At 34.8% G+C, this 16,582-nt stretch overlaps 1 protein-coding gene across 1 annotated transcript in view; it reads left to right on the top strand.

Annotated features, from left to right (window-relative positions):
* Positions 1 to 10,392: 10,392 nt before the first annotated feature.
* LOC134531006 (uncharacterized) overlaps positions 10,393 to 16,582 on the top strand; it is a 185,711-nt gene continuing 179,521 nt past the window's right edge. Inside the window, exon 1 of the mRNA XM_063366435.1 lies at positions 10,393 to 10,606. Coding sequence (XP_063222505.1) covers positions 10,552 to 10,606 — 55 coding nt within the window. The 5' untranslated portion in view covers positions 10,393 to 10,551. The remainder of the gene's footprint in view (positions 10,607 to 16,582) is intronic.

Raw genomic sequence — 16,582 nt, forward strand, 5'->3', positions numbered from 1 at the left:
TTTTTATTTGACCAATCATATTCAAACATTATTCCAACAGGCCGCATTTGGCTCTAATTGGTTACATTAGGCTTCAACTGTTTACATTCATTTGGCTCTAACAGGCTACATTTGACTCCAATTGCTTCAATGGCTCCAAATGACTAGTTTCAAAAGGCATACGCAGGTCATACCAGTTGTTCACAGTATGGTACTCTATGGTCTACGAGCGCGCACTGAACACAAGTGATTTTATACTTTTTGACAGAACGCTATTTTATTTTTGAAGTCAAACTTCTTGTAGCACGATGAGAGTAAAATTCCAAGGCCAAATTTTAATGAAACGTTTCTGACGCGAATAGAACAGAGAATATGTACTTGGCCAAAGAGATATGAAGAGAGCACTATGCTATATATGTTGCTGGGCACGTTTTCGTTCTCCTCTTTGTGAGATGATTTGTCTCCCATTCAAAAAAATAAAAGAGAGATAAATGAACGAAATGTGCGCATGTGTTTGTTTCAGAGAATAGATATAGGTATCCTATAAAGTCAGCTGTGAATGCCTTGAATTTTATATTTGCTAAAAAGAGCGCTCGCGTTCCTTTTTGTTCAACCAGCAGCGTAGAGAACGCTGTTGAGACAGTTTATGCGTTTTCCGCATAGATATCTATTATGAATTTCATATTTCTTTCAGAGATATGGCATGTTCCACGTGGTGGAATTGTTTGAAGAAACAGTAACACGCACAGTTTTTTTCTTTATTGTGTATTTCAACAGTGAGTAATAGTTGTTGTTAATTAATATTTTTTGATTGATCAGCAATAATATATATCCTGAGCAATTATTATGAAGTGCATAATAATTTTGTTAATTCATGTTTATTTAGAAAATGGTCTTTTCTCTCTCTTTCTCCGAGTGTTTCTGGCATTGTGCTGCACGTCACCCAGACGCTTGATGCCCGAGATACAGCCTGTTCAATAATGTTGTGGCACGGTTAGCTCAGGGTTCATGTATGTCTATTATAAACAGTTTTTAGGTGAAACATTGTTTACAGCCTGTAGAGTAATATCATAATCACAGGGTCACGGAAATGGGTAGGTAACGGAGTTAACGTGTGTAACGTATCTAACATATGTAACGAATATTGCTCGATAACGGATGGTTTTAAAAATAATTTGAATTGAAACAGTTTTACACCCGGTTACAGATTTCCCTACTTTTGTTCACTTTTGCATATTTTGCCTAAGCTCGCATACGTCCGCATACTTTCGCAAATTAATTCGCAACTTTAAATTCTCAACTCTGAGGTTGTATCTGGTCTTAGCATCATAATTTTGATAATATGTATAGACATTTGTAATAGAGTAATGTATCATATTGTAGCTATTGTAAACTCATTAATTCATTCTTAGATTCCATTGAAGACATGTACAGGCACTAGTAAATAAAGGGCTATTTTCAACGCATGATTCCGTGTGTTTAAAATATTAGAGAGTACTCTATAAATCTCCTGTCTGTCTTATGTGTGAAGTTTTACTTGTAACACGTGTGGCGGGCACGCACCCATGGTTTTTTCTTTAAATTACGAAGTCAATATGCAATCTTCTCCATCGAATAATCGCAATCAATTTTGACTTGATGTAAGCTTTTGGACATACGCCACTGCTAAGCACATGTATGTCTGTAGAAGAAAACTACAAAAAAACAAAAGACAAAAAACATAAATTAAGCAAAAATTTCTGTCGTCAACAGGATATATACACCACATAATATTCCATAACAGGAATATGGTCAACAAACAAAGAAAAACAAAGAAAAATGGACTAAGAGAACGAAAAAAAACAACCACAAATGATGAATTGAACCCCCCAAAAAAATTCACAAAACGAAAAGACGAATCAAACATAATAGTTTTCCAAAACAGAAACAATCCAGCACAACAGTTGAAACGAGACGAAAACACAGCAAAACTAAAAGACGAAACAAACACAATAGTTTTCCAAGACAGAGACAAGCTGTTTGAACAAATTCAACATCACTTACATACTTAAATTGGGAAAATTGTCAGGCTGCCATTTGATAGATTTTTGTTTTGATTGTTGCACATGCTATTTTGTGACAAATTATAGGCTCACAAAATAATATATATAACTGTTTATTTTAACTTAAGTATATACATGAAACCAACTCTAAAAAGTCTTCCATGTGGTTTAAAATTTACAAAAAACACACAACAAAAATTAAAATAAAAACATATGTTAATGACAATGTGATAGACTACGCTTAATTTATTTTGCATTCATTAGTTTTATGAAGTCTTTTAACTATAAGGTAGATAATAAAATGTTCTAATTCCAAACAACTAGGTACCGTATTTGTGTTACGGCCAATGTAAGCATGCATTAATTATTATGCAAAAATTAAAAGTAATCAAAGTGTTTAAAAATAATTTTAATAAATTGTTTTACTTTGTTTTTTTAATTTATAAATTATGTCCATTATTGAAGAGTTATAGTTTAGAAACTGTTCATAGGCTTACCCTTAGAACTTTTATAAAAATACACATTCCTTAGATTTTTTAACATTAAAAGCTGCTATGGTCAATCAGTGTCACCGCCGACGACGAAAAGTCATATCCGGAGAACTCTGAGCAGCCAGTGGAGTGATAAGATCTCTGGAATGGGAATGCCTGAATTTGATACCAAAAAAAGGGGTAAAGGGTAGAAAAAATATAAAGAAATATATGGTACAGAGAAAAACCATTAGAAATTAATATAAAGGGGGTTAATTTCAGACGTAGATTTCCACTTACTACTGTGGGAAACAGTACTTTAAGAAATAGCAGACGAATTGTGAAAGTATGAATAGCCGTGACGAGAATATTTAAAGTTATTCCCAATAGAGGTCGTAGGATGCCCTAGTGGTGAACCGATGTACGAGGGCTGTTCATTTTCAACCTCCGATGGGCTATATAAAAAAGAGACAAATTTACATAACATTACAATCTTATCACAAAAAGTACGGCAGGGTCTTACTTATTTTTTTTTGCATAATCGTCAAACGACCGAGGCATTTGTGACATCGTGACACAAGCTTCTCGATGCCTTATTCGAAGAAGTCAGCAGCCAGTGAGGAGAGATACAGGACAGCCCCTGGACCTCCCTCTCCCTCACGACGCCGCTGTGAGGCGGGTGGACTAATCACGCGGCGCATCCTGCCCCACTATTCGCAATCCTTGTGATAAGTCTTGACGCGGGAGCCAGTGCGCCGCGCGATTAGTCCATCCACCTTGAAGAAGGCATCGAGAAGCTTGTGTTACGATATGACAAATGCATCGATTGTTTTGGCGGTTATGTAGAAAAATAAGTAAGACCCTGCTGAACTTTTGGTAGTAAAATTACAATATTACGTAAATTTGTCTTTATTTTTATAGCACATCGGATGTTGAAAAACAAAAACCCTCGTATAAGCTATGGTGTGTCAGGTGAAGGGGGGAGGAGGAGACACCTCACGTGCATTGTGGTGCGCAAAGTTTATGACCAGAGGGAGGGGGTAGGAACTTAGGTGGCCACGCTCGGGAAACTTAAAAGTAGGAAGGGAACAGATAGTACTCTGAAGCTGTGGGAGCTGCGCATTGTCAGCCTGCCATTGTCGACGGGGCGAACAGAAGCGGTGTGCACCACACACTGTAACATGCTTGCAGCAGCATGCAACTGAGCTGCGGAACGTGTCCAGCCGGCGATAACAGGCGTCCACCGTCCAACCTCCCTTCCTGTGTCTTCGGGATGTCTAGTAGATGAAGCTGTTTCCCACATCACCTCGGGAGGTACAGCTTGGGATGGGTTAGAATTTTTTTATTACATTGTGAGTTACCTCTTAATGCCCATCCAACCATTTTTTAATTAAAAAAGACATTGCTTTGAAAGCTTTGCCTGGACTAGTTTTAAGGTACCTCATCAATACATTCTCTCATGAGGCTTATGCACAACAATTACATTTCTTCCATAAGCCTCGCTGCTTATAGTTCTTCAGCTCGCCTCTTGTGGCAAGATGCCTCTCTTCAGCCTCTGCCGACCTTCCTGTCTCACTGCAGCCACTGGTGCAGGGACTGTGTCCGGCCTGTGTCCGGCCGGTCTGATAGCTGTTTGCAGCGGGTACAGCAGGGCACCAGATACCTTTCTTGTGCGGTGGTATAATATAATAACATCCTTGTTTGAAATGCAGAGTTAACGATATTTCACATTTGTATGCAACTTTAATACATACTAAATTATTATAGGATTTGTTATCTTCAACATTTAAAACAACTGTCTTAAGTAGCAAAAAATAACAATATACTGACACGAATTAATATTTTTTATAAAAAAAAATACAATAATAAATGAAAGTAAAGAAAAAATTCATATTTTTTCTTCAAATGCACACGTTATCAGGAAAAAAATATTAACTTCACCTTATGCAATTACATATTGTGTGATGCTGGGATCGAAGTCTGCAATAGAGTTGTTGACACTGCTTTAGTGGATGAGACGGCTCTTCTTACCTTGTGTACTGCTGGGCCGAAGTCAGCGAGTGAGTCGGAAAGACTGCACTATTAGAGGAGCCATCTTAACTACTCTGGTGTGCTTCTGTGTTTGAAGTGAAGTGGCAGAGAAAGACTGCTTAAGTAAATAAGACTTCTCTTCTTATCTTTGGTGATGCAGAAGTTCAAGTCATCTAGAGAGTTGGTGAGGCTGCACTAGTAGATGAGCCAGCTGGTATGTTCTGCATAAGAGTTGGGGAACGTTAGTAGATGAGACGGCTCATTTAACCTTAATTGTTTCAGGTATAAAATTCACTAAGGGGGTTGCAAATCTGCACTATTAAAGCGTTAAAAAGAATGTGATAATTTATAGCCTTGAAATTTTTACAGCACAAAAGGTAACGAGTGACCAAAAATCCTGAAGCTTCAGGCTAAAATAACCAGCATGGAGATAAAATCTTACTACAGATTAAAATGTTTTTTTATAAAAAAAATTGTAACTTACATTTTCAGTTTTTTTCGAAATAGCATTTTTTTATTTTATCATTTGTTTTAACTTCTGACAACCATATTAATTTAGAATTCAGTTATATTTTTTATCAAGCACAATTATATATTCCTAAACTAACAACGATTCAAGTACATTTTCCACTCATAATACAGCAATCTAATTGTACCACTAGGCCTATACCAATGTCATCTTTCGAAATGGGTGACGAATGATTGGCTCAACACTTCATATAGTTCATTTTCTCAGTATCGTCTAAGGCGTGTACATAGAATTAAAAAAAATATGTTCATATAAAGTTATTTTACAATTTTGAGTCAGTTCTGGCCTAATTCATAACACTACATGTCTACATGTAACAAGTATATTCTCTTGTAGCTGAATAATAAATAAAAGCAGATGTTTAATTAAAAAAACTGCAACCAATCACTTTTAACCATACTACATGTTTACATGACACAACGTGTTTCAACAAGAAATTTTTCCCTCGTGTTTCTTAAAGTTTTTGTTAACCTACGTGGTCTCATACAATACCTACTACTGTTAACATGGCTGTAAAATATTTTACAAGTATAATTTGCAAGCTTAATGTGGAAATAAAATAGATCAAATATTAACAGACACCGACGAAGATGATACTGGTGATATTGAGGTTAGAGGACTGTGCTATTTCAGGCAGAGAAAAATATGAACTTTGCGATCATATTTTAATATAATAACAGGTTTTTAATATACTGAATTGCATCTGAAAGTCTTCCTAAAGTATAGGACATAAATTTGAACATCTAAGACAAAAGTAATAAATCTCTGTTCAATGACACTTCTGTTGTCACCCTTAATCTACATGTACCATGTTAATGTTTCTTTTTATTATTTTTAAAATAATGTCAATTTAAATTAAACTTATATTATACACTTATATTTTTAAATAACTTCTTCAAAATTAATAACTAATTTTTTTATGTGATCATCACTCATGTTAGAAGTGATACTTTATTCTTCAAAAATCCTCTTGAACAATAAATTTTTTTTAAACTTTACCCGAAATCATAAACTAAACAATTTAGTACCTACACAATATAGGTCCACAGGGGAAGCTCACAAATGTAACAAATATGGCAACGAAAAACCTGCATTTAATTTTTAGGTACGTCCGACTCTACTTTATTTGTTATTTCCCCTCTCCCTTACCCACTCCTCCTACGAGTGCCCGACTCGTGAGAATTGCACTGTCGCTGAGCTCTGATGAGTCATCGCCTTGACTCAAGCTACCAGCTTTAAATACGTTTAACCTCAATAATGCAATTATTTACGATATCTATAACATAGTGAGCATTACATACAAAACAGATACCTATACAACAGTCCTAATATAAAATATACATAGCCCTGAATCTGCTGTTTTTTAATATGTAATTTTTTTCAGTTTTGCCAAATACTATCTATAATAAATGTAGAGTTTTTCTTTTGGGGATCGTGACTTAAGGACACTACTTTAAGACTTGTAAGAAATATAATTAACCAGAAAATTTTAACAATATATAACTTAGCTTTTTCACAAAGGCAACTGTTTTAATTAAGTAAAACTAAATAACAAGTCTAAAAGTAAGTGAGTGTCGTTAGGACATTGCCCAGAAAATATAAAATATTTATTAAATAAGTTTTTTTTTTTGCAGAACTAAATACAAGTCAAAAGTTTCCTTTATGAAAATGTTACATTGAAATGCATGAAAACAGAATTACGCCACGGACTCGGTCGCAATACTAGGAGGTTCAGGTTAGCAAAGAGCAATATAAAATGAGCGTAACGGGATACAGCGAAACAGGACAATGTGCGTAACGGGACACTTTTTCGTGCGTGCAGCCGGCGTTCATCGATTTATTAGACGTTGTCACGTCAATAGTTATTAAATAATATTGAAATAATTTATAATGCAAATACGTTTTATGTGCAGGAATATAAAATAACTTACATAAATGCACTTGAAAGTTTAATACACAAATTCTATCACTAATATTCACTATAAAAAATGTTTTTAAATATATGGACCAGTATACAATACCAATAACTAAAGTATAAAAACCCATATATAATTATAATTTTTATTTGTGTGTAGAACCATAAAATTTTACTCTCATAATTTTTTCATTACGCGCCTAACGAAGTATAACTTCAAAAATAATGTAATGGAAACATATATTATTTATATTTTTAATTTTTATTAATTACTTATTAATAGTTTGAGAAACTATAAAAAAAATTGGTTGTCTGTAAAGTCGGTTTACGGACGATAGTTTAACGTGACAACGTCATAACAAAACATTAATGAAATGATTGATCCAGAAGAAAAGGAAATATCATATTCGGCCTGAGACTGAGCCGTAATAGGTTTTTGCAACCAAACCATTTAGGCATTAAAAATATTATATTCTTTAAGGAAGAATTTTTTTTAAATTGGAATCATTTTATTGAATTATCACTATTTTGTATGGATACAAAGGAGTGAAATGAAATGTACAATTTAATTAATAAATTTACTTTTATTTGCATTCATTAATTCAAATATATTTCTGTTACTATTGAAATGTTGCGTGCGCCGTATTTATTTTTACAAGTACAAAAAAAATGGTGTACCTGCCCGGATTCGAACCGAAATCCTTTACAATTGGAAGTCTGCGATGCTGAGCGAATGGCCACAAAGCCATACTTGAAACTTGATAGTTTCAAATGTTATATATTCATATTTATAAACTTTTTTCAGGGTAGGGGAATAATATTATTTCGTTTTTATAACACGTTTTTATAACACGATTTTATAACAAATACTCATCCCAAATACACCAAACTTATTTATAATGTGTTACAATAGTTTTTAAAACATTGTGCAAAAGATCCCGGGTGTAATTTGAATTATTATGTGTAACTGTAAAACACCATTGTTGGTTCAAAACGTATTTGAATATTCAACATTACTTTTAAATAACCGTACCGATTGTGCTGAAAATCGGTGGACGATCGTTAAATTACATAATATTAATAATTCAAACGACGAAAATATGATTGAAAAGTCAAATCGATGGTTGTTCCAATCGAGTTGGAGAGAGATGCCACGCATGCGTACAATGAGCATGAAGAGAGATGCCACGCATGCGTACAATGAGCAAACAGGGCACATCCGTAGTGGGACATCCGTAGTGGGACACTTTTTCGTGCGTGCAGCCGGCTTTCATCGATTTATTAGACGTTGTCACGTCAAAAATTGGTTGTCTGTAAAGTCGGTTTACGGACGATAGATTAACGTGACGTCATAACAAAACATTGATGAAATGATTGCATACTTTTATGAATAAAATTGAATAATTTTTATGGAAGTATCACTATTTTGTATGGATACAAAGAAATAGTGAAATGAAATCTACAATTTAATTGATAAATTTACTTTTATTTACACTCATTAATTCAAATATGTTTATTACTTTAACGAACATATTATTTTAACTATAACTTTTTGACGTGACAACGTCTAATAAATCCATGAACGCCGGCTGCACTCACGAAAAAGTGTCCCGTTACGCACATTGTCCCGTTACGCTGCGTCCCGTTACGCTGCGTCCCGTTACGCTCATTGTACGCTTGCGCCGCATCTATTTCTCTTCCACTCGATTGGAACAACCATCGATTTGACTTTTTCTAGGGACATTAAACTTGAAACACTCCCATTCGTTTCCTACTTTTCCTATCATCGTCCTATCCTTAATAGAATAACACAGATTGAAAGAAGTTAAATAGCAAACATGTATAAAAGTTATAGTTAAAATAATCTCTTCGTTAAAGTAATAAACATATTTGAATTAATGAGTGCAAATAAAAGTAAATTTATCAATTAAATTGTAGATTTCATTTCACTCCTTTGTATCCATACAAAATAGTGATAATTCAATAAAAATGATTCAATTTTATTCATAAAAGGTTGCAATCATTTCATCAATGTTTTGTTATGACGTTGTCACGTTAAACTATCGTCCGTCAACCGACTTTACAGACAACCAATTTTTTTTATACATGTTTGCTATTTAACCTCTTCCAATCTGTATTATTCTGTTAAGGATAGGACGATGATAGGAAAAGTAGGAAACGAATGGGAGTGTTTCAAGTTTAATGTGCCTCGAAAAAGTCAAATCGATGGTTGTTCCAATCGAGTGGAAGAGAGATAGATGCGGCGCAAGCGTACAATGAGCGTAACGGAACACATCGTAACGGGACAATGTGCGTAACGGGACACTTTTTCGTGCGTGCAGCCGGCGTTCATCGATTTATTAGACGTTGTCACGTCAAAAACCTTAAAAGCTGAGACAAAGGAACAAGCACATTTTAACGCAATAGTAATGCTCACCATTCTTATATTCTTAATGAATAAAACCAGCTCACTCCTCATTTAACAGGGGTGTAGTTTCTATAAATAATTCGTTTATTCATGAAGAATTTCTGGATACTCCTTTACATACAAACGTAGGTGTATTCAATTACAGAGTTACCTTTTTTGTTCAAGGTTGTTGTGCTGATATTATATATTTTTACTATAAGGAACAAATAAAGACTATATAGTATGAAATAACTGAACCAACATACTAAGTAAGCTATGTATTAAAAGCTATTACGGCAATTTATTATTAGATAAAGAACAAAAATAATGTCATTTTTGCTTAAAGTACAATTTGTATACTGTAATGTTCATTTATATATAAAATTAATTTTTTCAGGTGACGGGATTTGAACCAAATCAAAAACAATTGCATAAATTTTGTTTACATACGCTTTGTTATTGCACTACCAAAGCATAATATGAATGGAATGAAATTATGTATGATGAAAATAATAAAGCTAAAAGTCTTACGTATTATAAAATTTAGGGTTATCATTTCTTTAACTATTTAAATGTACAATTTTCTTTCGAGAATAGTTATGCTAATAACATTTTTCTTTAGGCACACAAATACGAGTGGTGCGTCCCACAATATTTACGAATTGGGATATAAAAGGTTGGAGCTGCAACACGTGTGTTCGCCTTGTTTATTTATATGTACCCTTTTTTTTCATCCTGTGAATATATTGTTGCATCGTGCGCGCCATCGTAAAAAACCACTCTCATCATTTTTTCATGACGTGCTTAAAGAAGTATAACTTCAAAAATAATGCTTTATGAGAACCTAAATTTTTCGTCACGTGTTTGCAGCTGTTTTACCTTATTAACTACCGCGACTTTGATAGCAGTATGTTGAAAAACGTCACTTGCTGAAGGTTTAGTTTTTCCATGGTTGGCGGCAGTCGAAGCGCGCGCGCGTTGCTAGTTGGCAGGATTGCTTGCTCCCGGAAGGTGGAAGGGGAAACAGCGAGGACAAGAGACGCGCGGTTTGAAACTGTTGGCAGTTGATTGTCGACTCGTACTTGGAGGAGGTTGAGACTCGACAGCGTGGCTGTGAGTGAAAGGCGCGTGCTTTAGAAAAACAGTTTCACCTGGTTCACCAATCCGTGTGCAACAAAATGGAGACTCTACTGTCGAAAGCTGAGATCCCTATCATAGACCTGTCTTATATGAGTGAGTACTTGCCCATGTTCTTAGCTAAATTAATTTCGTATTTAAGTTAACTTAATGTAAATTGCAAAGCAAAGTTTTAAATACAAAGTTTTATTTCCCGAGTCAGCATATTATATTTTCTTGTAGTTTCATGAGCTGTTATTCATGTTCAATCCCTAAAATTACACTGTTGTTTAACTAGTAGGTTTTATAATTGGTCTCCAAAATTTGTTTCAGAACATTACATGTACTGAAAACAAGTGTTGATGTAAGGGAAATCTGAAAATAATTATATAAAGTTCGATAAAACATTTTTCAGTTGTATAGTTTTTTGATTACTTACAGTTTTTAAACACCGGTGCTTCTAGACCTTACGAGTGCACTGAAGATAATAATATATACATCTTGAAAACGGAATGTCAGTCAATTATATTTGCAAAAAAAAAAAAAACATTTCCTTTCAAAGGAGTGTTTTTAAAGTAAAGAAGTTGTATGAAGTTAACATTGAAATTATCACTATTCTTTCTTCGCTTTGTAGAAAACAAATTAGTGCTTAAGACAGTGTTTTATTTCTCATGTTGGCTCCCATCAACATATTCAAGTCGCTTCGCGCTAATTCCAAGTTTAAAAAAAGTCTACGTACGTAGTTCGTTTTAACTGAAGCCGAATTGTTGGTGCAACTAATATATAAACATAACTGGTAATACTTTAATAGGTTTGAACCACGTATTTTGAAACTAAAACAGCAAATTTTACTAAGAGTGCACAGCGGGGTTATGCAGGACTGGAGAGTGCATATTGGTGTAGAATGTGTAAAGATAGCTTCACAGTAACTTATTTCTGGAATCAACACAAGTACTGTAATAAATAGATGTCAACATAACATAGCACAACGTTCCGTATCACGTATCCAAATTTATCCTTTGAGCCTGAAGTTATGATCCTACGATACATGTTAGCTGTTTTAAGTTAGTACGTCGAAATATGCTGTCATAACAAAAATACGTAATACTACGATGAACAGCGATACTAAGTTAAATACGAAAGAAAATGTTTCCACAAGAGCTGACATAATTTGCTGGTTCGTGATATCCCAGTTTTTGATAGGCCAGGTTCTTTTTACGTCCAAACTTAAAACATGTACCATAGGATCAATGATTAATAATCACGCCAGCATGATATAGGTATAAACTTGGATTACGGGATACGGAACAATTATTACTGCACTTCGAGTTTTAATGCCAAAAGTATTGGGTATTGTAATTAGTATTAAAATTAAAAAAAACTACTGCATCAATTACTACCTTACATTTGGTAATTTTGGCAAAAGCGTGAGTCTGTTTAAATATAAATACATCATATAAACAAAAGAGTGTAATTTTTAAATGACGCCTAATCCTATTGTTTTGGGGGCAATAGAGCAGTAACTGTGCAATACATAATAAAAATTCTGTGTTTCTTTGCGACTAATATACTCACGCCCTAAGAAAAATTATGAAATCAATCCTCTTGTCTCATACCTATATTATTACCGTACATACAAATATGTACGTTTAGTATATAATTATGTAAATAAAATAAAACGTTTACATGTATTGGTTAAAGGAATTTAGTTGGTGAAACGTAATTTTTAAAGGGTTTTAAGTATTTGTAAATAGAATTGTTTTTTTTTATTTCGCGTAGTAATACGAGACTTTTTACATTACCTAATAAATTTTATGATTCACCTAAACAAAGAAAGCAAATACTTACCTAACATCGCAAGTGAATCGCCCAACACACCTCTCATCTAATGTAGCAAACGAAATGCACATAAAATACAACTACAAATCACAAACATTTAAAAATCATAAAAAAAAGAAACTTAACTTTCTTTCCTTAATGGCTATAATAGCTTCTGTCAATATTTCTCTTGTATATATAAAATGTACGTCAAAAACTTTGCGATTCCACCATTTAATTCACTTAATATCGTTTTCCTGGTTACTATTACTTATACAACACATTAATTCTCTACACTATACCGTTATATTATTTCAATATAAATAAACACGATCTTGCGATACTCATCATCACTTTGCATTTCTTACTACCTACTAAATACTTATTGTGTACTTATTACCGTTATAAAGATATTCCGTACCAAAACTGCTACTATCGCTCCAAAACTCACATTTATTTTCTCGGCGCTATTTAGTTTTCAATGTTTTCCTACGTTCATCTATTAAAGTTTGTCATATTTTGCCAACCTCCATAACGTCATACATTTTCTCCTACTTTTTTTTCTCTCCAACCAATAGAATTAATATGTAATGCATCGTGTCGTTTAGTGAACTTGACCCCCGATTCTTGTCTGCTTATGGCTGACATTGACGTACGATCTCCCGACATAACTTTCAAAACCAGCTGATGTAAGGCCACGGGCGTTTGTTTACAGATAGTACTCGAACAGACATAGGTTCTTTTTATTATTAAGTACCTACTGGTAAATAATTGATTTAATGCACAAGTAAGGAAATACTATTGAATGCTCACTGCATTGAAACATAAACATCCCAAGTATGTACAAACAGCATTCATCAACAAGGCACCAGCTGCGTCCGCTCAGAATGTCCTACTGCACAGCTTACGCATTCAATTTATATCCATCACTAGTCTGTGGTTTACGTAAACTGCAACCCACACACTGTAGTATGCAATTTTTTAATACTTGTGACCTTGACCGAAGTTTGTTTTGGCTCGCGTAATATTTCTGTTCCTTGTGCACTGATGTCGCACCTGCTCAACCGGTTTACGCGCACTGCAATTATCGCCATTAACTGTGCATTCTAAAGCTGCAGTTTGGCCTTCGATTAGTTTTTTTCAGCTAACTCGTATTCTGCCGTGGATATCTCCTATGCTGGGCAGTATTTGCGAGGAAATTCGCCTCCAGTTCTCAGTGCGGAAAAAAAAGAAGAAACAAAAACATGTTTAAAAGCTGACGTAAATCACAGAAAACATCTGGGATCTGACTGTAAGATTTTTAAAAGGTTACACGGGCCAAAAAGATAAGCTTTGTTGCCTTCGTGCTGGTTTGTGTCCAAATTAGACAAACTCGAACTAAAAATATAAACATATTATTACAAATATTACTAAAAATATTTATTGTATTACTAAAAAAATATATAGTATATTACTAAAGATATAAACATATATTTGATGTATAACATCTTAAGCTCTCGGTAACATTAAAATGTAGAGATAGCGCAGCGTTCATCATATATATATATATATATATATATATATATATAACTATAAGGTGACTGACTGACATAGTGATCTATCAACGCACAGCCCAAACCACTGGACGGATCGGGATAAAATTTGGCATGCAGGTAGATGTTATGACGTAGGCATCCGCTAAGAAAGGATTTTGATTAATTCTACCCCCAAGGGGATAAAATCTCACTCATCACGAGATCTCTAAAACTATACACCCGATTTACTTGAAATTTAGCATAGTTACTCATTTTGTGACGTAGACGCTCACTAAGAACGGATTCTGCGGAAATCCGATCCCAAGGGGAGTTTCGGGGGCGTAATATATCAGAATTTCCAGTTTTTGGTAGGAAATCACCATGGCAACGGCTGTTGCTTTGTTGATGCTTCATTCGTCTCTATGGCAACGACTATTTCATTGTTAGTGCAGTCCTCATCACCGTTGAAATTTTGGCGGGTACTTGAAATATCAAAAATTGCCCTTTTTTTTTTTTTCAAGTATATATATTTTACAGACTTGAAACTTCACAGTAATGTACATTATGTTACGCAGGATGACATTTTCCGAAAATTAGATCCCATGGGTGTTTAAAACCAGGCAACAGTGGGTACTTTGTCTGCATGAGAACAGGATTTTGCATTGTTCATGCCTTCTGCGTCTCCATGGCAACGGGCATCGCGCGGCAGTGGCGTACCCACAAGGAGGGGCATGTATAATGAGCGGCGCAAGAGTGATCTGCCTGTAGACTGCCGTAGCGATGTACGGGTACATCAGTTGTACGTTGCGTGCACGAGTCGGGAAACCATCGGTGCTATTCATTTTCTCTCCGGTACATTATACAGCATTGTAATAAATTTTCACTGGAATTTTTTTATTTACCATTAATGTAAATGGGAGATGTGGCTTAATTTTTTTCCATTAGTATAGCCGTGCGAAGCCCGAAGCCGGGTTGGGCAGCTAGTTGTATAGATAAAACAAATTGTTAGCCTACATTTATATTCGACACCATGGAAAAAAAAAAATTCGTTATGAAATTTTTACTGTTAAATCTCAATTGTTGAATCAACCCAATAAGATTCTAGCTTTCTCTAGAAAGTATTTGCAAACAAGTTTCAGTCGTTTAAGCAAAAACATATATTATACGTACATTTACTTAGTGTTATGTGTTTTAAAATGTTTCAGGTTAATATTTTAGGAATGCCATAGAAGTATAACTTCCAACGTGTGTACCTAAATACTATTTTTTTTATTTTTATTTTTTATTTTTAAGAATTCGATAATTTTATAGAGTTAAACAGTATTATAGTTACGTTTTACAAATGGGAAAAAATTTACCGTTTTCCCCTAAAATTTATGCTTAAAAGTTTCAGCCATTTAAAGATTTTAAAATAACCCCTTCTCTAAATTGTACTCAGAACCAAAAATGGTAATTCAAGATTATCAACGAACCAATGAATCCACTCCAGTACAATAGTGATATAAGTACTTAGGTACAGTAATACGGTAGTGTAATATAAAAATATTGATGATTTAATAGAGAACAACTATGTGTGATTATATATATAATATCAAATATCAAATTAAAGATTAAACACCCCATAATAAAGACAAAGTAAGGAGCCCACTTTGCACGTTTAGTGTGTTAAAGCGACCTTTGTGTTTTACAATATTGTTTTTTTTTAAATGTGTAACATCTTAGTTATATAAATATATATTGTCACGTGCACCTAGCCGGTGCCACCGCCATTTCTGTCACGATCCACTTTCAGAGGGGGGAGAGAATCGTAGCTCTTTACATAGAAACAACTCGCTTGGCATCAACTAGTCTTAACTTCATAAAATACTTTACTGTACCTAGGATCATAGGTTCGTCATCCCGTACAGGATGTCTGGTGAGAGCTGAACTAAGGAGATTTTGCAAAATAACATAATACTTAATTAAAATTATTTTATTCTTAAAGTCAAATACTCAACATCATTTTAAAGAACATTTAAATAGCGGGATTACAATTTAAAACAATAATCTCTTTACTTCCTTAACGATTGAACGACCTTACAAGAGAGAGAATGAGAGAACTTCACTAAACACTTCCCTAGTCCTTCCGAATACCTCAAATCATAATTAATACTTAAAATTAAAACAAAGATAAGTCCATACTCACATTTTCCGAAAAGCCTTTCTTGATCGATTACTTTAAAAAAATAACGTAGGGGCCTCTCCTGCCCTTGAAATCCCGAACGAACATTACATTTTAAAAACTATGACGCGTGACCCCTGACGAGGGCCATAGCCTCCGCCCGAAAGCTTGACGACTACATTATGACCTAACTTAAATTAAACGACTCGTGGCCTCTGGCGTCGACCATAGCTTCCGCCCGAAAGCTTGAATTCCTACATCACGAACGAACTAACAACTCGTGACCACAGGTGAGACGCATAGCCTCCGCCTGAGTGAGCCCCGAGTCACCACTCACTTGCGCTTAAATTCGCGCGCCCTGCCGCGCCTACCATAACAAAAGCTCGTTATTGAAGTCAAATTTACTAAACAACTAACTAGAACATCTGGGAAGACTACCCCCCCCTCTACCCCAATGTGCAGGCCACACCGCGCGGCTTGTTACGACAGCGCGCCCCAGTAACTGCGGCCCGTGGCTGCGCCAGCGCGCGGCCAAACAAACAAACAAAATTCTGCAAGCCCGCAGCGCGCCGCGCCGGCCCCGTGCCCCAATTACATGGT

The sequence above is a fragment of the Bacillus rossius genome, chromosome 3 (assembly GCF_032445375.1).
Source record: "Bacillus rossius redtenbacheri isolate Brsri chromosome 3, Brsri_v3, whole genome shotgun sequence".
NCBI lineage: Eukaryota > Metazoa > Arthropoda > Insecta > Phasmatodea > Bacillidae > Bacillus > Bacillus rossius.